Source organism: Mus caroli, unplaced genomic scaffold, assembly GCF_978045245.1.
Source record: "Mus caroli unplaced genomic scaffold, Mus_caroli_1 scaffold_4, whole genome shotgun sequence".
Classification (NCBI taxonomy): domain Eukaryota; kingdom Metazoa; phylum Chordata; class Mammalia; order Rodentia; family Muridae; genus Mus; species Mus caroli.
The window spans coordinates 74827957-74850287 of NW_028227259.1; the positions used below are offsets into that span (position 1 = coordinate 74827957).

The following is a 22331-nucleotide window of genomic DNA, read 5'->3' on the forward strand; positions in this document are numbered from 1 at the left end:
GTTCTCAGGTTTCACCTATGTGCATGTCCCAGTCAATGCTCTAACTACTGAATGACCTGGGAATCTGCTAACATAGGGATTTGTGTGAACCAAAGTTATTCCTGCTCCTGAATTTCACGACTCACTGTTGGTCCTGTTATTACTGGGGTTGAGACTAGAAGGGTGAAAACTAGCTTTGGACAGTATTTGGCTTTGGAGACCTCAGGGAAGCTGGTTTTCGTGATAAGCATTGGTGGCAATCTATTTTAGTGATGAGTTGTTTATAACCAAGTGTAATATGAGAGAAAACAAATCCGATGGGCTTAAGATCCTGCCTCATGCCTCTGCAGTTAATAATGGAGACTTTCTCTACCTCACTGAGAAGTTTCCACTTCATAAATTATTCACAGACTCAACTGACAGGCTTTGAAATTCTGTTTGCTAATTCCTGTCAGGCTTTACCGTTACTTACATAAACTTACAACAGGAATACTTTGCCTTTGTTTTCAAAGCTGGTACCACGAAGATTCATGGAAGAACTTAAAGAAAAAAAAAACCCCTCTTCCTATAGATACATTTTCAGGAAAACGATTTCCTTTTACCCAGAATACAACATTCTAGCAAACACTGTGAATACACACATTGTACTCTAGATTTTCTTTCCACTGACATGTTTAACCACAAACCTCTTAGGATTGTGTAAGAAACCAGTTCCCTGTGAAGGCAACACAGGAGAACCAGAAATGCTTCAACGTTGCTGCGTGGAGGTCAGCTACTTACTCCATGGGCTTGCTCCATGTGGCTTCTCCCTTAGACATGCAAACATCTACTCAGAACTGTAGGGATTTTTACCAAGAAGTTGAAAAAAAAATTTTTGGATTATGTTATATAGGGTGGTTTTCCCTAAGTCTATAAACATAAAAAAAAAGTAATGAAGCATGAATGTGATAAAAATATATTATACACATGCATACATTTCTCAGAAAATTAACTAATAAGAAGGAGTATAGGACCGGACAGATGGCTCTGTGGTTAAGAGCACTAGTTGCTTTTGCAGAGAACTCAGTTTAGTTCCCAGCACCCACAGGGTGGCTCAAAACTGTCTGTTAACTCCATTCCAGGGGATCTGATGCCCTCTTTTGGTTTCCATGGGCTCCAAGCATAGAGGTAGTACTCAGACATATCAGCAAGCAAGCATAATTCACACAAAATGAAAATAAATGTGTCTTTAAGGATAAAGAGTTCTACCTTTTCTGGGAATCTAAAGCAGAAAGGAAGACAATTTTTAAAAAATGTGTTGGACAGCATTAGCAATCATGGAAATGGAAATCAATTTCGTGGTGAAAATATCCCATTCCAACTAGGCTGGCTATCAAAAAAGTTCTTAACAATCAGAGTTGACAAGAATATAAGGAATTATAACTCATACATTGGTGATGAGAGTTATAAAATGAGATAGCCCTTTTGGAAAAGAGTTTGGCAGCACTTCAAAAAAATTAAGAATAAGTTACCATTTGCTATAGCAATTATATTTCTAAGTATTTAATGCCCAAGAAACTTGAAAATGTATGTTCGTGGAAAAGCTTACAGGTGACTATTGATTGTGAAATTCTATGACAAATGGAAAAAGTGAGACACAAAAGCAGATATTATATAACTCCACTCATGGAAAATATAGTCTGTAGAAAAATCCATAGATGCAGAAAGTGCATTAGTAGTCATCAGAGGCTGGGAGCAAATTGGCTGCTAATCACCATGTGCTTGGGGGTTGAGGGAGAGTGGGGTGAGGCTAAATTGGCTGCTAATCGCCATGTGCTTGGGGGTTGGGGGAGAGTGGGGTGAGGCTAGGAAAAGAATCTTGGAATCAGGTGGTACTAATTATGTAACTTTGTGAGTCTGGTCAAAAGCATCGCAGTAAGGCTAATGGAAAGGGTCACTTCTAGGATAAGCAAGTTATAGCCCACCCTTGAAACCTTGTGACTATCAGGAGATGCTTACTCAGGCTTCCTATGCATGAGAGCAGCAGGCTGGGCTGGACTTCCAAGTGCAACAAACAGAGAGCTTGCAAGTTCCATGTGAATAAGGCAGCCATCTTGAAGTAAATAGTTCTTTCCGGGTAAGCCCTGGGAGGCAGTGTCAACATAATCCCTACAAGGGGCTACTACTAGGAACTTCTAGGTCACATAACACACGGTGTCTTTGACTGTGGTTTTGCCCAAAATATAGAAACATTCTCCAAAGGCATAGTTTTCTTTTGCTTAACTTTAAAAAGGTTAAGGGGAAAAAGAGCAAATTACAGCCAACTCCATAAAGAAACTCTGCCAATCACATAGACCCAGGACATGGATTTCCAGATGAGCTCACATTTTGTAGCGATAGAGCTTGTGGAGACAGGACACAAGGAAGTTCCCATCCCCTTTAACTTATCCTCAAATGCCAGATGTCTCAACCCTGAGTTTGGCAAGGATTAGAGAGCTGAATACGTCCTAATTTGTATTGTTCATTAAGTACACATGCCTATGTTTCTGATAGTGTAAGTAAAAGACCATATGTTGTCAAAGGAACTCAGGAACTGGATTTGTGCCTTTGTCAGCAAAGCATGTGCTTCCAGGCTGGGGTGAACGCTGGAACAACCTACAGATGGAAATCAGTCTTCACTTTTTAACAAAAACATCAAATCTTTTTACCTGGACAAACACTTAATTACGGGTCTGCCATTTTGCTCTAAAACATGGAAAACAGAACCCATGACCATGTTTTTAATAAGCTGCCTCTACCAGAAATATTGCTGTGCAATCCCAGAAAACACACAATTTGGCATAGGCGGGAGTGGTTTTTTTTTTTTTTTAACAAACTAGTTTATAAACTAACCACTGAATTCAATGAATACCCCTTTAAGAGGAAGGGTGAGTTATTTCCAGATGATACTAAATATTGGTGCTTTATTCAGTCTGTGCTTACAGAATGAATCCTCCCAAGGAGTAACGCTGAATCTATTTCTCTTACATACTTTAAATAGGAATTCCTTAAGCTCTGCTCTAAGCCTGTGTCATTGTCAAGTAATGAAATGAAACCTATGTCCTTTGTGTCTCTCCCACTATACCATCAAGCCCCTAGTTTAGATCAACACTCATAAGCACATACTCCACAAAATGAAATAGAGTATGGAAGGTAAGCAGAACCAGCTAAGGGTTGGTTTCTAAGGTTCAACTTTTGAAGTAGATTGTGTTTGGAACCTAAAGGCTGACCAGTATAAGGGGCACTCCATTCTGAAAACCAAGAAAGAAAGCCAGTCTCTTTCCCCTCCTACCTGGAGTGTAGACCAATCATGGTCAGAAAGATTCTGCAATCTAGGACTTTGGCTCGAAGATTCAAAGGTTGTGTAGAGCTTGTTTGGGGCATCGGTAGCAGAAGTTTGCGTTTCTACAACACAGTTAGTCTCTAGAGACCCAGGAAACAGGAGCTTTCCAAGCAGGGCATCCTCATACCAGGGATGTGGCCTCACCTGATCATTAGCTTCACTCTTTCCCTGTTCTGCTCTCTGCGTGTCTCTCAGCCTATGAGCCACCAAAATAAGTTGGCAAGTATACCTGAAGCCAATCTCAAATGACCTGATATCATTACTCATTTACCCAAGAATTCAGTCAGTAATTATGGCATATTAACTATATTTCCACTTCATATTCTCCTTGACTTTCAGTAAAATAAAGTTATCAAACATGAAAACATCTATATGTCTATTGGGGCTTTAAACATCTTACATACTAACATTTTACCCTCGGAGTCAATGAAATACAGAAAATAGAATAAGTGAGCTTGCGTTATCAGAGCATCTCTAAAGACCTAGCTGCCCTTGAGGCTCACAGTGGGGTGACTTCAAACTTGAAGCAATCCTCCTGTCTCTACTTCCTGAGTGTTGGGATTGCAGGTATTCACTGTCGTATCTGATTAGAGGAAATATTTATAAATCTCATATGCAACAAAAATGGAAACAACCCAAATACCCGAGGGGATAGTTAAATGTCGTGTAACAATTCAATGAAATATTATTTAGCTACAAACATTGTACATACTGTAACATAGATAAGTGAGAATATTACCTAGACAAAAAGAGCACATGTTATATGCTTCCTCATTAAAACATCCAGAACAGAAGTGAAATATGGAGAGATGAAAAGTAAATGAATGATTTACTGCATCTGGAGGGCAAGTGAGAGTGACTATGTATGGCCACATAGTTTCCTTTTGTGGTGATAAAAATGTTTGGACTGAGACAGTAGAGACAGTAGAGACAGTTGCACAAACACTGTGACTGTGCCCAGTGCCACTGAAATAGTCAAATCTGTTACATGTATGTTAGCTCAGTAAAAATCTAATATGCAAGAAATACAAAAAGGATGAAGTAAGACATTTAAGACAAAAGATCTTTTGTTTGCAGCTTAACAGTTACATTTCATGTGGCTTGTCAAAATTTTTGTTCTCGTAAATCTTTTCAGGTCTGACTCACCCTCCGAGCTCTCTGCAGAGCTCAGTCTCATCAAGTAACTGAATTTTTGTATTAAGCAATACCTATGTCTTGGTGAGAGAACCAAGATAAGCACTTTCAAGGGGTTTTCATTTATTGAATCAAAATCATATCCCATTTCATGGAGACGCAATCAAGAAATTGCAAAAATGGACAATAATTTAATGGATCATGACAGCTATAATGTTTTCTAGGGCTGGAAAAGATTAAAGTTCTCCTACTACTATAAATTAGTGGGAGTTTCTCAAATTTCCAAAGATGTGGGTCTTTACATGGAAGAAAAGGGCCCAAGATGTTAGCAGGGATATGATTCTTCAAACTGGACAACAAAAATGTGCAGCTAGCTGCCGAATCAAATGGCTTGTTGTCGTAAACAATCGCCATTTACTCAGTGAACTCTGGGGAGTGCTATCTACTCTGACTTTTAAGTCTAGAGTTGTATGACTCCCTGATCTTTTGTTTTTATCAATTCTGTATTTATACTCAAATCACACATATGTCGTTAGCATAATAAAACAAAATGCCATATAATAATATAACAGATACCTACATATATATATATACACATACATACATACACACACACATAATTATCATCATCATCATCATCCTGTATGTGTTCTGTGGTGGTACAGAGCATTATTCTCTATTGCTGAATGACCTGAAACAGAACACCTCACAAAACAGTGTGTGCACAGTTCATTCCATTCCATGTATGTAAAAGACAGGATGGGTCTTCTCATTCCACTAAAAAGCAAAATGCTGAATTACTCCTTGGTGTGTATTTTCTGTGTTACTTAGGATAAATAGAAATACCAGCAGCTTTGACTTCTCTTTCTCAACTTTTTTTAAAAACAAAATGTATGTATATTGTTTAAATGAAATTCCCAACAGCTCCAGGGAAGGAGTATGAACCGTTTTGTCATCCATGCTCCACAGAGGAGACCATCTTAATTCATTTATAAACAGTGAACGTATTCCATTTCACACATGCTTCAAAATACAATTAGTTCATTTACTTTTGAGACTTCACTGTAAAAGGTTTGCAGTCCACACTCTTTAGAGCAGGTGCCTAGAATTAGATAAGTTCCTCACACAGGATTTATTTCAAGGGCTTTGGAGAGCTCTGATTTTTCCAGTTCTACATCATTCATAAGGAAGATATTACCGCTAACATCCACAGAGCCCTCTGAGAAACCCATCAAGTGCTACACACTACTGACCTTACCCTAAACCCATCTGCTTGCAGGCCAGCTCACTCAACGTCTCCTGCCAGCCATCAGCACACACGTGGTGTTCTTTTGCAGATTTGTGAACAGTCAGCAATGAGGAGGAGCTCCCATTTTTAGGGAGGGTCACTGAAGGGGGAAAATACGAGAAAGCCTAATTAAAAACACGTCTTCTCCAGAGACCGTACGTTTGTATGTCCTTGCTCTAATTGCATGCATCCATTTATATTTATTTTAGTTGAGAACCATTTGGGGTTGACCCTCTCTGTGCAAATCACTGCTCCCTCAATGTGACAGGAGACTGAAAAAAGTGAACTCGATATGTGTTGTGCTTTCAAAACACTGCAGACTCTAATGAAAGAGACAGGCAGCTATGGACTTTTCATTATGAGACAAAAGATGGTCAGGGGCAGAGCCTCACTGCCTTGAATTTACACAGGGATTATTCAAACTAATTGCAGGCAGCTATTTGAAACTCCATAATTTTTTTCCTTCAGTGTTTGGGAGTACGTGAGGGTGGTAGACATTTATGATTGGTGTGATGTATGTGCAAACCCCCAGCCTCTGTCTGCACTGGATCAGCCATGGGTCATTTGTGGAACACTGTGTACCTGGTCACAGTGCACAGGAAACTCATTATTTGGCCAGTGGATACAGAAGACTAAGGTAGGAACTGAATGAATTAGGGGAGCGATGTGCACATAAGGAGGGAATTCATCAGATAATCAAGATGGCAGACTGCCACATTGACTAAGATGCTTCCAGTCCTGCCCGTGGCAGGAGCTAGACAGTTAGAAATCTCATCAGGGTGAAGAGCAGGGCATATAGGTCAGATGGAGAGGTCACTTCTAGATCCTCTTCTTGAGGGTGTAAATGATCTAAGACTAACTGATTATTCACCACTATTGAACTTGGTGATGAATAAAACTTAAGTTCAAAAATGGCATGCCTCCAAGCATTTGAATGCAAAGTATTACACACATAATCTAGACATTTAAAATTGAGAAGTAACTTGGGGGGAAGTTTTCTGTTACTTAGAAATAACTCGCATGAATCACCACTGTCAGCTTTTATAACAGTGAAACAAAATAGATGAACTTGGTTGGTAAAAGCCATGAAGTAATTTAGGATTCATTGGCTTAGATGGCTGACAGGAGTGTGAATGCAGGGCAGGTGGCAGAGACCAGAAGCTTACCACAGCCCCATTCATCGGAACTGTCTGAGCAGTCGACCCATCCGTCGCACCAAAGGTCACGCGGCACACACTCATGGTTGGCACATTCCAGCTCATTGTCTTGGCAAAATGCTGGCAGGGAGACCATGAGGAAGAAGATGCAAATGTTTGAGAAAGCAGATTGAAGACATCGCAGGAAGAAAGCAAGCTCTGTTTCATGTGGATAGATCGCTTCTTAGGGATCCTACTATTAAATTACTGTCTGAGTCACATACAAATCTTTTTTGATTTTTTAAAATTATAGTAAATCTCCTTGATTGCCTACTTAGCATCCACTTCCTGTCTTTCGTCCATGAAAAGGAAACCTGATGTTATCCAGGGCTTCATACCAACCATCCCACATCCCAGAGGAAGACATTGATTAGTGTGACATTGGCATGGCTTTTTGCTGACTATTCTTATCTGAGAGTCATAATCAGTCCAGGATTAAATGCAATTCCACAACAGGTCTTTGCTCTATGATTTTTTGATTTATGCCCTGCAAAACAGCATGCACCTAAACTCTGCTGACCACACCATGTGCCTTAGCCTGGAACCAGGCCAGACTGGAGCAGGCAGCTTTTCCTAATCCCTGCCTGGAGCCATGCTTTGAGTGTCTGTAGAAAATGCCTTTTCTAATCCTCCCAGAAGCCCCTTGCTACAGGCTGTCACTCTGCCCAGTGTTGACCCCTGAGGAATCCCTTAGTGATATTCCAGAGAAAGGAGCTGAATCCTCCCTTCTTGCTACTGAATATGATCAAGGCCGCTCATCCACCCTGAGGTCAGGCTAAAAGGAAAGGGTCACAGACAAGACGATGCATTTCTCTACTCCACTGTAGCCTTCTGAATTCATTCTGCCATGAGTTTTACTATAATAATATAAGACATGTATAATATACATAAGAAATGTATTCATTTTTTTGTTGAGCTTTCTGTTAATTGGAAGTAAAATGCCTAAAGATATTTTAAACTAGTACTACAGACGATGGCTGTATACAGATGATGGCTGTATACAGATGATGGCTGTATATCATCTAGACGTAAAAGATTTCAAAAGCACACAAAACTTAAAACCACCACCGCAGTCAAGGGCAAGCTTTTCATGATCTTCCGGTGTTTTTCTTAGCATATGTATATTTATTTCTAAAACTCAGGACAACACTGCCCATACCACTGTGTATCTCCTGTTCTTCAAGTGCTGTCTTTGAGATAAGTGTCCTTTGAGGCCATTTCTTAGAGGCTTAGTCTCAAGCGTGCAATATTATTGGAAAGCTGAAGAACTGCTTTTTTAAAAAGGGAGATGTGAGGGACATCTTGCAGCCAGTGAAGACATGATCTTGAAGGACATGGTGGGACTGCAGCCTCTTCTTTTTCTTTCCTGATACACAGCCTTGAAGTTAACATGCTTCTCTGCTGCTTCCTCTCCTCTAAATCATGGACTGAAACATCCCAAACTCTAAGCAAACTAAACCCAACTTCTAACATCGATTCTCCTTGGGTAGCCTGTTAACTAATGGGAAACCAACTAACACATCAACTAGAGATACATAACGAACCCAGGTCAAGTAACTCTGTAGTGTGAGTTTAATGTTGACATTGTGTTTCATCTTATGGTTGAATTTTATGTCTTACATTTTGGATACTAGCATGAGGTCTTTTAATGTTTTCATGTTGTTAGAATGTATTTTAAAAACATTAGTCTTCTTGGAATATATATCTTTGTAGACATAAGTATGGTCAAAAGAACTAAACAAACTAAAAGCTTTTCATGTGTATTTACAGATTTCTAGCTTATATTTAAAGTGAAGCAATGTGTACTTGAAATACACAACACTGTTTGTTAGCAAGTTCATAAAGGCGCTTACAGCAGTTTTTTTCATCCATACTGTCTGGACAGTCTGGAAACCCATCGCAGAGTAATGTATGCTTCAGACATTGCTTATTAAATGGACATTCCCAAAGAGCTCTCTCTTTACAACCTGGAAACAGAAGAAAAAGCTATTAGATGCAGAGTTGAAATTGATGGTGAAATATAATTGAATAAGGTTAAAAAAAATTTAGCATAAAGGCCTGGTTTCTTCTCAAAGACTTTGGATGTCTGTGGTGACTATGAATTGTGTGATTCTGAAAGTAGGAGCTCACGGCAGTCTCCATTCTGCCCTGTGAACAAAACAGCATGCCTAACCGAAGATCCAAATCAACACACGGGAAATGAAAAAACGTGAAAAAGCAGCTATGTGTTAGCATCCTTCTTGAGTTGTTCCTTTTGCTTTCTGAGTCTGCATGCCAACATGCACGGCTCATCTATAAAGCGAGTCATGCTTTTAAGCACATATGCCAAAACCTAGAGATGTAAATTCGTGCGTGCAATCTTAAAATGTAATTTCAGCCTACAAACTGAGGGACCATCTGTGTTTCACGAAAGAGGCCCCTCCCATGTTAAGTACTTACAAAACTCATTTTTAAGAGCCAGGTGCAAAATTCATTACTTTTCCTGGGCCAGAGATCTAAGGTTGGAAACCTCATCAATTACTATGGAAAACGGAAACGGTTTGGAAAAGATAAGGATTGTGGGTTTACAACTTGAACTTCAATTTCCCTTCGAGGAGGAGCAAGCACTTTAGGCTACATTTCCTACATATCATCTGGTTAAGTGTAATGTGTTTGAATGTCTTCTAAGATATGTCAAGATTCTACTGTAACTAGATGCCCCAGGAGAACCAGGGTCCTGACCATCTTGTGAGGGTATGAAAGAAAAGATTTCACAGCTTTGAACTTTTACGTGTTTTAGGTTTTGAGATGGTTTCACCTGTAGTCTAGGCTGTCCTTGACCTCAAGACCTGCCTCTCTGATTATAGTCAACTGCTCCATTGACTTTTCTGATGTCAGTAATTTCTCTTAGAACAGTGGTTAGCTCAGTCTAGACACTGGATCCATAGTTAATTTAAATGCAACTTCACTTCATCTGAGGAACAACAAATTCTGGTTCTCAAAAAAAAATAAATAAAAATAAACTTTAAGATTATCTAAATCTCAAAGCAGTGACCAAATAAGGATACTCTTAAAAGCTATGTCTCATCAGACTTATCATAAAGAATTAAGAGAACTCTCATAGATGATTAACTCAGGACTCTTGGAATTCACTGGGAAAAAAATCTCATTGTTAAAAATGGTTATTCAAAACAAGGATCAAAATTCTTTACCAGAATAGAAATTTTACTGAGCTAAAATTAAGTTTAGAGTGTTTTATCACCCAAATATGGAAAAGATAAATGATAAGAGAACTGCACTGGCCATTCACCTGGAGGGGCCTTAGGTCCAGGCAGATATTCAATGAATGAGTTCATTGAATGGGATTCAGAATTTCCAGCTGGCAGAGGCTGCCAACCCTAACTGCAATGTTATGATGGTGATGTCTTTCAAATGGAACCCTGAAATCTGCCCAGTAGCCTAAACTCGTTCCATCAGAAAGCAGTGCAGACACAGAAAGTGTTACCGACTGATGTTGTTGTTGTTGTTAGTGGTGGTGGTGGTGGTGGTAGAAAAACCACTATATCAGTGGGGGATGAGAGAAAGAAGCTTGATACAAAAAGACCTTTGAAATGAATGAAGAGTTTGTACACTTAGAAGGGAGTAATAAAAAAAACAAGCAGAGGAACAGATCACTGGGCATAAGGCATTCTGCAGTGTGTACTCATACCAACAACAATGGCATTCGTTATTTACTGTATATCTGCACTCTCCAACCTTGAGTATTCTATGACATTCGTGTTTCCTTTATGTATACTTTTTGTTAGAAAAGTCTGTACAAGCAAACATCTCTTGGATATAAAGGTGGTAAGAACAGATGAAGTAAAGTGAGAGGAGGTCATGGCATTTGTCATGTGGAAGGCAGTATTATTTGTGAAAAATAAAAATTTGTGAAATTTGTCTATAAAGTGACATTTTTGATATAAGTGGGTCTTCAAATAAATATAGATGAGATAGGATACTTCACACAGCTTTAGCTTATGAGAACAAATAGCAGTGGTTGTTAGAACAACAATCGTCCAGGACAAGAAAAACCAGCAAGGCATGCCAAAGGAGGGCAGTGCTAGGTGTGGTATCAAGTCCTGATCTGCCCAGAACTTTGCTAGCTCAACCACCAAATGCCAATCTAAAACTGGTCCTCTAAATGTAGAGTCTGGACGCCAAACCTAAGTCTCCACACAGCATCCTACCTGTCTTAGTCAGGGTTTCTATTCCTGGACAAAACATCATGACCAAGAAGCAAGTTGGGGAGGAAAGGGTTTATTCGGCTTACACTTCCATGCTGCTGTTCATAACCAAAGGAAGTCAGAACTGGAACTCAAGCAGGTCAGAAAGCAGGAGCTGATGCAGAGGCCATGGAGGGATGTTCTTTACTGGCTTGCCTCCCCTGGCTTGCTCAGCCTACTCTCTTATAGAACTCAAGACTACCAGTCCAGGGATGGTCCCACCCACAAGGGGCCTTTCCCCCTTGATCACTAATTGAGAAAATGCCTTACAGTTGGATCTCATGGAGGCATTTTCTCAACTGAAGCTCCTTTCTCTGTGATAACTCCAGCTGTGTCAAGTTGACACAAAAATAGCCAGTACAATTGACCCCTTGTCAACTTGACACACAAACATCACTAGTAAGCCTCAACCTTTACATTCGTATTCATCCCCAAGATCTAAATAACTTTAAAAGTCCCACAGTCTTTACATGTTCTTAAATTTTCAATCTCTTTAAAATATCCATCTCTTTTAAAATCCAAAGTCTTTTTACAATTAAAAGTCTCTTAACTGTGGGCTCCACTAAAACAGTTTCTTCAAGAGGGAAAATATCAGGGCACAGTCACAATCAAAGCAAAAATCAATCTCCAACCGCCCAACGTCTGGGATCCAACTCACGATCTTCTGGGCTTCTCCAAGGGCTTGGGTCACTTCTCCAGCCATGCCCTTTGTAGCACACACGTCGTCCTCTAGGCTCCAGATGCCTGTACTCCACTGCTGCTGCTGCTCTTGGTGGTCATCTCATGGTACTGGCATCTCCAAAACACTGCATGACCCCTTCAGTCCTGGGCCGTCAATTGCAGCTGAGGCTGCACCTTCACCAATGGCCTTCCATGGCCTCTCACAGTGCCGAGCCTCAGCTGCTCTGTGTGACCCCTTCATGCCTTCAAAACCAGTACCACCTGGGTGACCCTTACACATTACCAAGTCCCACTGCAGAAGGAGTGCAACCTTGCCTATCTCTGGAACACAGCCTCCTTGTGCTTTCAGAAAACACTTCCCAGAAGATGTCACCTCAACGATGCTGGTCTCTTCTTAATCACCGATAATTTCTTATCTCCAGCTAACCAGCATCAATAGTCCCAGTAATGCAAAGTTTTTGCTTTAGTAGTTCTGGTATCTTGTTAATCACAGCTGATTCTTCAGCCCCAGCTAACCAGAACTACAAAATCTTCACAATCAAAACAGCAATGGCCCTGAAAAGAGTCTTTAATTTTCCCTCTGAAATTTCACAAACCAGACCTCCATCTTCTGCACTGTTCTCAACATTATCTTCCAAGCTCCTACACAACATCTGACAGAGCTCTTAACAACAAATGGATCTTCAAGCCCAAAGTTCCAAAGTCCTTCCACAGTCCTCCCCAAAACATGGTCAGGTTGTCACAGGAATACCCCACTCTGCTGGTACCAATTTGTCTTAGTCAGGGTTTCTATTCCTGGACAAAACATCATGACCAAGAAGCAAGTTGGGGAGGAAAGGGTTTATTCGGCTTACACTTCCATGCTGCTGTTCATAACCAAAGGAAGTCAGAACTGGAACTCAAGCAGGTCAGAAAGCAGGAGCTGATGCAGAGGCCATGGAGGGATGTTCTTTACTGGCTTGCCTCCCCTGGCTTGCTCAGCCTACTCTCTTATAGAACTCAAGACTACCAGTCCAGGGATGGTCCCACCCACAAGGGGCCTTTCCCCCTTGATCACTAATTGAGAAAATGCCTTACAGTTGGATCTCATGGAGGCATTTTCTCAACTGAAGCTCCTTTCTCTGTGATAACTCCAGCTGTGTCAAGTTGACACAAAAATAGCCAGTACACTACCATTCTGAGAAGCCCATCCAATATTTAATATAAGACGGTGATACATGAATCAAGCAGCCAAGTGCCAAAGGGAGAGATCACTCTTCTCCTTTAGTGGGAGTCTGTTCAGAGATCACAAATCAAGCCCACAGATTCATCCCAAAAGCACAGTTTAGGGGTGTGCTCCATGTACAGACACAATGACTCTCTCTTCTGATGACCACCGAGCAGGATGATCCCATCCACAAGCAAAGCTTTTGCATGGTAAATTCTCTCAGTGCTCTTAAAGAGTACAAAAACATATAAAACCTTCCATAAGACTTCAAAGTATGACAGTAAGGAACCTCTGAGGATCCCCAGAGGATCGGACTCTGAGAAACAGTTCTGGCTACATCTAAAGTTTGTTGTTTTATCTGCGTTTTATAAAGGACCAAGTATAGTTGATAAAGGTGCTGTTTGTTAATGAGAAGGTAAATGAAAAGCTACTCAACAGCTTGTATTGCTATCAGTCTTTCTCTGCATGGGGGGATTTCATTATTGAACACTCAGGGGAGTGATTTGTTATTGGTTGTGATGCTACAGTTAGGTAATTAAGGATTCTATTTTTACATTAGATATAAAGAATTAGCTTAAAACATATTTTTATTTAATGGCCCCACCAAGAAGACTCACTGTCTACATCAGACAGAGCACAGGTATCACCATATTTATCTTATAGCTCACCCAGCTGTGGTCATAAACCCCAGTTAATGCAAACATCAGCCTTACCCAGTCAATGTTAAAGTTTGGCAGTGAAAACCAAATACAGAATCCGATGGCTGGTGTCTTCATGCCTTTCATGTTTGCTTCTCTGTTCAGGACTGGCTATTCTCCACATAGTGCTATGCTGGACATAAACCCATTTTATCAAGCTGCTCGTTTAACTGTATATGGAAATGTTATATATTTTTTCACCGACGAGCTATCAACCTATAAGATGGGGAGGTGCTGACTCTGCAAATCCCTCCCACGTCTCCAAGGCTTCCGGCCGGTGAGTTGGTTCTTCGATGATGCCTTCCGCCTTGCACAGTCCTTCGAAGCATGTGTTGAAAACATGCTGACTGTTAACAAACCTTAAAATGCTTGCTTACACAGCAATTACATCAGTGAAAATTTTACCACGAGAGCAGGAGCCCACTGTCAGCCAAACCCTCCTTGCTAAGTTCTCATACATTTATTTTAAGAGTTATGTCTAACTTAATGCGGTTTGGCAATCCCATTTACAGATACAAATTTGCTAAAGAAATATATGATCAATTTAGTTTCTGACAGGCCGAATGCTTCCTAACTGAAGTAAGTGTTGTTTTGAAGGGAACCCCCAGGTGTGTTGTCAAAACTTCTGTGTGAGCTGTAGAGTCATGACAGGCAACCCCAGGCACTGAGTGCCTTCAACACCGGAGGGATAGAATACATCAGAGCAATGAAAAAGTAGAATGCAGCCCAGCCTCCCTGTCTCCACTGCCACACAGGCACATGTGCACATGACAACAGAGGACAACAGCACAGCATGAACTGGATAAGGTATCCAGAGTCCCGTGTGGCCTGTCAACCTCACTTCTTTATCTAATTGTCAGGAATGTGTCTTCCCAGCACACTGGACAGCCCATCTGAGTGCATCCATGCATGCCAAAGGGGAACTTGTCCATCATGGGCCACTTTGGAAAACTCTGCAAAATTTTCTCATGTAAATTATGACTACTAAAGCAATCAGTTTAGCTCCAAATGAACTAATTTCTTATCAGTTCTTAACTTCTTACATCAGAGTTATCAATGGTGGACATGATGTTTTGAAAATGAAATAAAGGATAGTTTATTGCACTGGCTGGTTTTGTGTGTCAACTTGACACAAGCTGGAGTTATCACAGAGAAAGGAGACTCCCTTGAGGAAATGCCTCCGTGAGATCCATCTGTAGGGCATTTTCTCAATTAGTGATCAAGCGGGGAAGGCCCCTTGTGGGTGGTGCCATCTCTGGGCTGGTAATCTTAGTCTTGGTTCTATAAGAGGGCAGGCTGAGGCAAGCCAGTAAGTAACATCCCTCCATGGCCTCTGCATCAGCTCCTGCTTCCTGACCTGCTTGAGTTCCAGTCCTAACTTCCTTTGGTGATGAACAGTAACGTGGAAGTGTAAGCTGAATAAATCCAACTTACTTCATGGTCATGATGTTTGTGTAGGAATAAAAACCCCGACTAAGACATTTATTTTATATTTGTGGTATTTTCTCTTCTAAGAGAAAAATTTTAATGAAAACTCATTATTTAACTATAATTTTGATATTTTAGGTCCATTTAAGTACTTTATAATAGTACTATGAATTTATGCTTCATAATGTATTTTAGAATGAAGACCATTTATTCTTGGCAAGATGTAATTATATTTTGTTTTGTTGTGGTTTTCTTCACGCAGAGCCTCAAGTAGCAGCCCAGATTAGTCTCAAACTCTTCATGTAGTTGAAGGTGACCTTGAACTCTCAACCTCTTGCATCTACCTCCCAAGTGCTGGGGTTTCAGGTATGCACCCCTAAGCAGCATCAGCCATTACTGTTTTCAACCGAGCACTTGCCAAATATTTAGTCACCTGCTAAAAATCTAGAGTTAGTCTCTTCGATAGAATCATAGAACCACTTTGAATACTCCAAGTTAATCCATTTTAAATCATACCTTAGACTGCCACACCTTAGAATATCGGCTTTCTTACATGAACAATCTAGTACATTCTGGACACACCACTCAGATGACAGAGTGATTTTATATATATATATATATATATATATACACACACACATACATATATACATATACATATATACATACACACATATATATATATATATATATTTTTTTTTTTTACAAAAAGCTCACCAACAGGAACAGGCAAATTATAGCAAATTCTCAAATTATTAAATATTGCTCCACAGCAAAATTACACTGACCTCTGTAGCATCATCCTGACAGCTGTAATCTTCTAAAAGGTGAGCATGTCCTTATTTATAGTAGCTGGTAGCAGTTCAATTGATTGCTTATGACATTTTGTCTTGACCAGGAGGACAGTGTTTACTACAAAAATTCATTTTGAGGGGGAAAGGCAATATTTCACACTTCAAAGGCCAATGGAATAAAATGATCTCAAAATGTATATTGCCTTACGTGCTCCCAGTGAGTCAGGTGTCAGTCTTATTTGGGGGTAAGACAGGCCAAATAATCACCAGCAAGCTAGCTTTTAGATAGCCCTTCAATCATTCTGCTCTGTGCCAGGCATTGTTTGTTGAAAGGCATTGTCTGTTTCCTGCTCCCTGGCACATTCTCAGCGCATAAGATCCACAGTTTTCAGGAAAATAAACTGAGAATGGCTGTGTTCCAATTGGCCCTGGCATATCCAGCCTCCCCAGTGGAGATGCTGGGGCTCAATGGGAGAGTTTTATCCTTTTCAACAGAGGCAAAGTGAGAGGGGCATGAAAATGAGTCTTAATGAAGTGTGAGCGCTGTTGTCTGAACCACCTTCATGGATGGAGATGCCTGATTAGTGGCAGAGGACGGCTACGCCACGACACTGGTATTCTTCCCAGAAACCAGGTAACAACTGCTTTTCAATTTAATAACAAAAATGGTTCCTCACATGTATGAACTGTTCCTTTTTCCTTTTCCTAGTTATATACTTAAAGCTATAAGCTGAAATGTAATTTTATTATAAATTAAAGTGTAATTTCAGAGAGAAGTCATATCAAGCCACGCCTTATGGTCTGCTGCCTTCAAAAGTAAATGCGTTACCTTTAGATCAGATGCCGCTTCCTAGAATAAGCAAACAGTTTACTTATTCCAACACAGTCCTTATTTTTGGCGGTTACTCTACATTAAAGACAATGCTGCCTCACATACATACCACAGTTCTCCTCATCACTGTCGTCGTCACAGTCAGCCTGGCCGTCACATCTCCTGGAGCCCAGAACGCATCGTCCCGAGCGGCACTTGAAGTGACTCGGAGAGCATTCTGTCAAAAAAGCGATGCTTCTCTCAGTGGACAGAATTGCAAGGAGGTCAACCTACCCCCATGCTTCCATTTGGGGTGTCACATATGGGCAAGTACTAAAGAAAGAACAGGTCTCCTCACAGCCCAAACACCTCAAGTTCACATACTTTCTTCTCTCTGCAAATCTCCATCTTTCTTGGTACTCTCACTTCAGACCAGTACCTAGCACCTGTGCCTTACAATAACTAATTACCTTTCTAAATAGACACCAAACAACAGCCTGCGCCTGAAATCTCTCGTGCAATCCATGATCTTAATTTTCCAGAGGTTCTAGCCTTTCATTTGATGGACTGGTCCCCAAGTCTACTTTCCTATTAATGACCCTTCTGTTAATAACCCACGGTCTTCTCACTTGGAAAAAACAAGAGTTGGTGTTTGTCATTAGCTTCCCAGCCCCTCAGCCAAACGACATCCACGACTAACCAGTGGAGCATGCATAATGAGGGAAATACCTAGATGACTAAGCTCAACTCTGAGTGCATTTTTATTGCTTGAAATTATTTTACATATAATAGTAATGACAGCATCGAACCAATGAGTGCCAGCACCTTCTAGAGCAATCAAGTAGTTTTTAGCGGGACTCACCTACACAGCCTAATTGACAACTAAATAGAAAACCAACAACAGCTCTAACTAACTCAGAGACTGCAAAAAGTGGCTGAGGCATATATCCATGTCAGATGCCCTACTGGGATAAACTGGGACATTAACCTTCCACATCTTCATTGGGCAGGAGGCAAGTTTGATTGTCTGAACTTTCCTCTGGAAATTGATTGCAGTCTGTGTCTTCAGGCCACTGCAGGCCAACGATTCCCAGAACAGACTCACAGCGCTCTTTGGAGTGCTCACACAGGATTCTACGAGCAGAAAGAGAATCTGTCAGAAGTCATGTAGCTCCATAGGAAATGTATGCTCAGAATGCATTTGGGTTTAAATTCTATGTGGGACTGTATATGTAAGGAACTGTGTAGAAGCATATAGGCATGTACATATACATAACTGTCCCTTAGGAAACCCAAACTAGCAATATCTTGACAAAGAGGGCCCAGCTGCCTTCACTACGATAGACTACTGCAGACAAAAAATTAAATATTCTCTAAGCTCAGATCTCCTTCCCTTTGGCTTTCTATTTTTCTGTCTTTTAGGTAAACATTCTCTAGCCTCTGGTTCTAAGCAGAGGAATGTCCAGCATTCCCCATAGTCTGTTACCATGGACCATGGACGAGAGACTTCAGCTGAGTGTCCTCTGATGAATAACGAAAGGGGGGCGGTCACATGTTATGCTAGCTGATCTGGGGCTCTGCCTCTGCTTCCCTACTCTTCCACTGCCATCAATACTGCTTATTTGTTTGTTCTAAAGATAAAACTCAGTTTCTAGGTTAGGTTTGGAGTTTTCAACAAAGATGAATGTGGGCCATTCTCATATTCAGCTTGAAAAAAAAAAGGTAAGTTCAATATTTTTCAGGCACTATCTGCTGCATTGGAGTTTTGTTCTGGATGTGCAGCAGATATCGGGCTCAGTCATAGCTTTCATCTTAAGCTAACCATTTGCTCCATTACTTTGGTATCTTACTATAAAATGGAAATAATACTAACAGCACCACCAAAAGTTTAAGGAAGTTCTTGCCAAGATCTGTGTAGCCCTCCATGGTAGGCACTTGCTATGATAGTGCAAAGGGGATTTTGAACATGAGACATGATAATCCTCAAGTTTTTCCCACATTGGGAGGCTCAGTAAGATTGCCTAGCTTCAGATGTGCAACTTAAAAATTAAATGTTAAGGTTGATAAGCTCAGTAGACACAGCTATGCATTAATCCATAAGCTTTGGAGCATATTAGTATGTTACAATAAATTATCTTTATGCCTAAATATCAGAATGTTCCTGTTGCTGGCACTGAAATTGAATGACATATTATTATAGCTAAGAAACAGAAATAATGTCACCAAAAGAAGTTTATCAACATGTTTGCTCAATAGCATCTCAGAACTATTTGTAATCTAGCCCTTTTAGGTTATAAAACTTAAACTATGAGATTTAATGCGATATACATTTATAACTGGCTGGGCAGTGGTGGCGCATGCCTTTAATCCCAGCACTTGGGAGGCAGAGGCAGAGGCAGGTGGATTTCTGAGTTCGAGGCCAGCTTGGTCTATAGCATGAGTTCCAGGACAGCCAGGGCTATACAAAGAAACCCTGTCTTGAAAAACCAAAATAAATAAATAAATAAATAAATAAATAAATAAAATACATTTATAACAACATTAAATTAATGCGTTGAGGGAATTTTATGTAGATATAAAAAGAAAACCAAACACAGTTGGGGAAGTCCTACTTAAAGTAGCAATTCACTACCATCATCGACCTTGCTTAGCAAAACTAGAATAAGATTCACAAATGATTTCAATGTGAAATCATTAGATACTCCAACAATATCTCAAAGGGCATGCAATAAAACTTTCAGAATTACTTTAGCCCAAGAAAACACTAAACTTTACTCTCCTCATCTTGTACGACTCGTTCAGCTGCCCAAGTCATTCTGAAACCTTATTGTTTCCTGCCCTGACTCCAGAGACATCCCTACTTCATCATTCACTTGATATATAGCCCTAAATTTATTGTCTTCCCATCTGTCCCCTATATTGGTATTACTACTTCTTAAAGCTCTTGTGACTTCTGATCCCAACATCTGGTTTCTATAGTTACCACTCACATTCAGGCAAGCACATCTGCATAACCTTGGTTTCAAGACAGCATTGCAGATGGTAGAGACAGTGACTTCTGGGACAGTCATCTCAGATATGCACATTCTCTGACTATAGCCTCTTACATGTGGCTCAGAAGGCGACACAGCTGCCACATTTGAGCCATGTGCTATGTCAGTTACAGTAGAGTGTGCAGCCAATTCAAGGGCCATGGGATTTATTTAAATCCACAGCCTTTCTTGAATTCTCCCTACAACAAAACTCAACAAACAAAATTTTTGTTTGTTTCACCAGTCAAAGGACTTGAGGTCCAAGGAGACTGAGTGATTTGTCTCAAGGTCACAAAGCAGCTAGAAAAGACCTGAAGCTGGCGATTAACTTCCCAGCTATGGCTCTGGCCCTCGGGATATTGCTCAGACCTAAGGCTAAAGCTCTGCTCCTGAGATGTCTTCCTTTGCTTCAGACAGGCAGAAAAATGTCATGATGTGCACGGCTGTCCCACTGTGGACAGCTATCCTGTCTCCCTGTGTAGTCACATTAACCTATAAGCACTATCAGAGTACACCATCTTTAACACACTGGCGAAGAGCACATTTAATTAATGTCCAAAAACAAACACATCAGTGTTTCCTGACAAAATGGCAGACACAGCCCTTCCTCAATGCCCTTGCTTGCTCTCTTTTGCTTTTCCTTGCTTTGGTTTGGGGTGCTAGTGGTCCAATCCAGGGCCTCACACATTCTAAAGGATGCACTACTGCTGAATAACATGCCATCCCTAACTTATATTCCAAAGGGTACATTGCGACCCACCAACATGGAACACAGATGGCCTGTGATGGAAGGAAATTCATGCCTTCCACATCTGGTGCTTAAACGATGAATTCTTTCTCAAGCACTCATTTTATTCCTACTTCCATACTTTTGGAATTTATTAACTTTCAGACTCCTTAGCAGTCTTTATCTGTGTAAATTCAGCTTCATGCTCTTTTGGTTCTTCCTGAGGTAGCATGAGGATGCCTGGCTCAGAGCCCACTCTTACCTGCAAGGCGGGATGCGTTGGCCTGTATTCACATCACACTTTGGAACCAAAATGGTGCAAGCGAAAAACATGAGGTATTTGTAACAGTTGGTTTGTACCAGGGCAGGGAAGAGGGATGACTCCCAGCTGATGGATGCTTCCTTTTGGGTTCTGTGGCCAAGGTAATTTGGATACTGTGTATGGTTGTAGGGTAAATTCATGCAGAGTTCCAAAGTGATGGGTTCACATTGACCTAACAACAACAACAACAACGAAAAAAAAACACATACAAATCTGGATATTAGAAACAGCCTCTTTAAGCTTCCCACTCTCAAAATCTATTCAATTTAGATCACAGCTTCTAAAACTCTGGGTCCTGGTTACACAATCAGGCATGTGGCCTGGAAAATAATTGACAAGACTCAACGGCATCTGAGCATACAACGGTGAAAGTGTGTAGTGAATCAGAGCTGTCTCTGACACTGGTAAGTGTTGCATCGTGGGGCTTCACTGCAGCCTTGAACACATGACATAGGCATTCTATGGTACACAGCCTATCATATCCCATGTGGTGGCAACACACCCTGCTTGAAACACAGAACGCCCTTGGCTCAGGTCTCAGGCTACCGTCTATTATGAGTTACCATGTTTTTACTGTATATACCAAGTTTTCAGCTGGTATAGAAACAAACTGGTTTAATTGCAGGAAATAAAGACAATATTTTCCACCTTTCTTTAACATGTACCAAATTAGTATATGTTCAAATTGTACTGTATTAGAATGATTAATTTTTTCAAAGATTTATTTATTTTTATTTTATATGAGTACACTGTAGCTGTCTTCAATCACACCAGAAGAGGGCATCAGATCCCATTACAGATGGTTGTGAGCCACCATGTGGTTGCTGGGATTCGAAGCCGTGACAAACCTGTGTTCATATCCATGTGTGGCTCGGCCAGCACACACATTTTAGAAAGCCCTTCTTCATTTTTAAAAAGTTGATTCAACTTTATCTGAAAATGACTTTTTATCATGCTTTTGTTCAGTTCCCTTTTTTCTTCTGATTTATTCATTGCTTTTAAAATAGCATAGGCCTCATTATCTTCAACAGACATTTAAAAAAATCAATGAGGTTAATGAAATGAGCAATTAGACAATTCCCGAGCCTATGCTCTCTTACTGACCAATGGATTTAAAGATAAGGCTATAATATATCAGCATCAGAAGAGGCTGTGATCTGCTGCATGCTTCTCGCTAATGAGGATAAAATGCAAACATGTTACCTAGCAGTCTAGGGCTACTTTACTCTTCAACAACAGCCTAAAGTTCCCTAGCTTGTGACTATGACATCATTGCTGTGGTGTGTTCTGTAACCCATGAAACATCAGTATTTCCAGAAGGATCTGTCTTCACACAGCCTGTTTGCTCTTCCCTCTTCTTTCTCTGGTATCATTTACTCAAACGGGCCATGCCTCCAGGTGCCATGTGCTTCTAGAACTAGGTGCACAT

The 22331-nt window shown here is 40.5% G+C and overlaps 1 protein-coding gene across 2 annotated transcripts in view; it reads right to left on the bottom strand.

The window, feature by feature from the left end:
* The window catches only part of Corin (corin, serine peptidase), a 214384-nt gene that overhangs the window by 23914 nt on the left and 168139 nt on the right, over positions 1-22331 (bottom strand). For both annotated transcript variants that reach the window (XM_029477597.2, XM_021163653.3), the window contains 6 exons: positions 20843-21074; positions 17810-17955; positions 16952-17059; positions 8812-8925; positions 6929-7039; positions 5733-5862 (listed from right to left, as the gene is read on the bottom strand). In XM_029477597.2, the coding sequence (XP_029333457.1) occupies positions 5733-5862; positions 6929-7039; positions 8812-8925; positions 16952-17059; positions 17810-17955; positions 20843-21074 (841 nt within the window). The remainder of the gene's footprint in view (positions 1-5732; positions 5863-6928; positions 7040-8811; positions 8926-16951; positions 17060-17809; positions 17956-20842; positions 21075-22331) is intronic.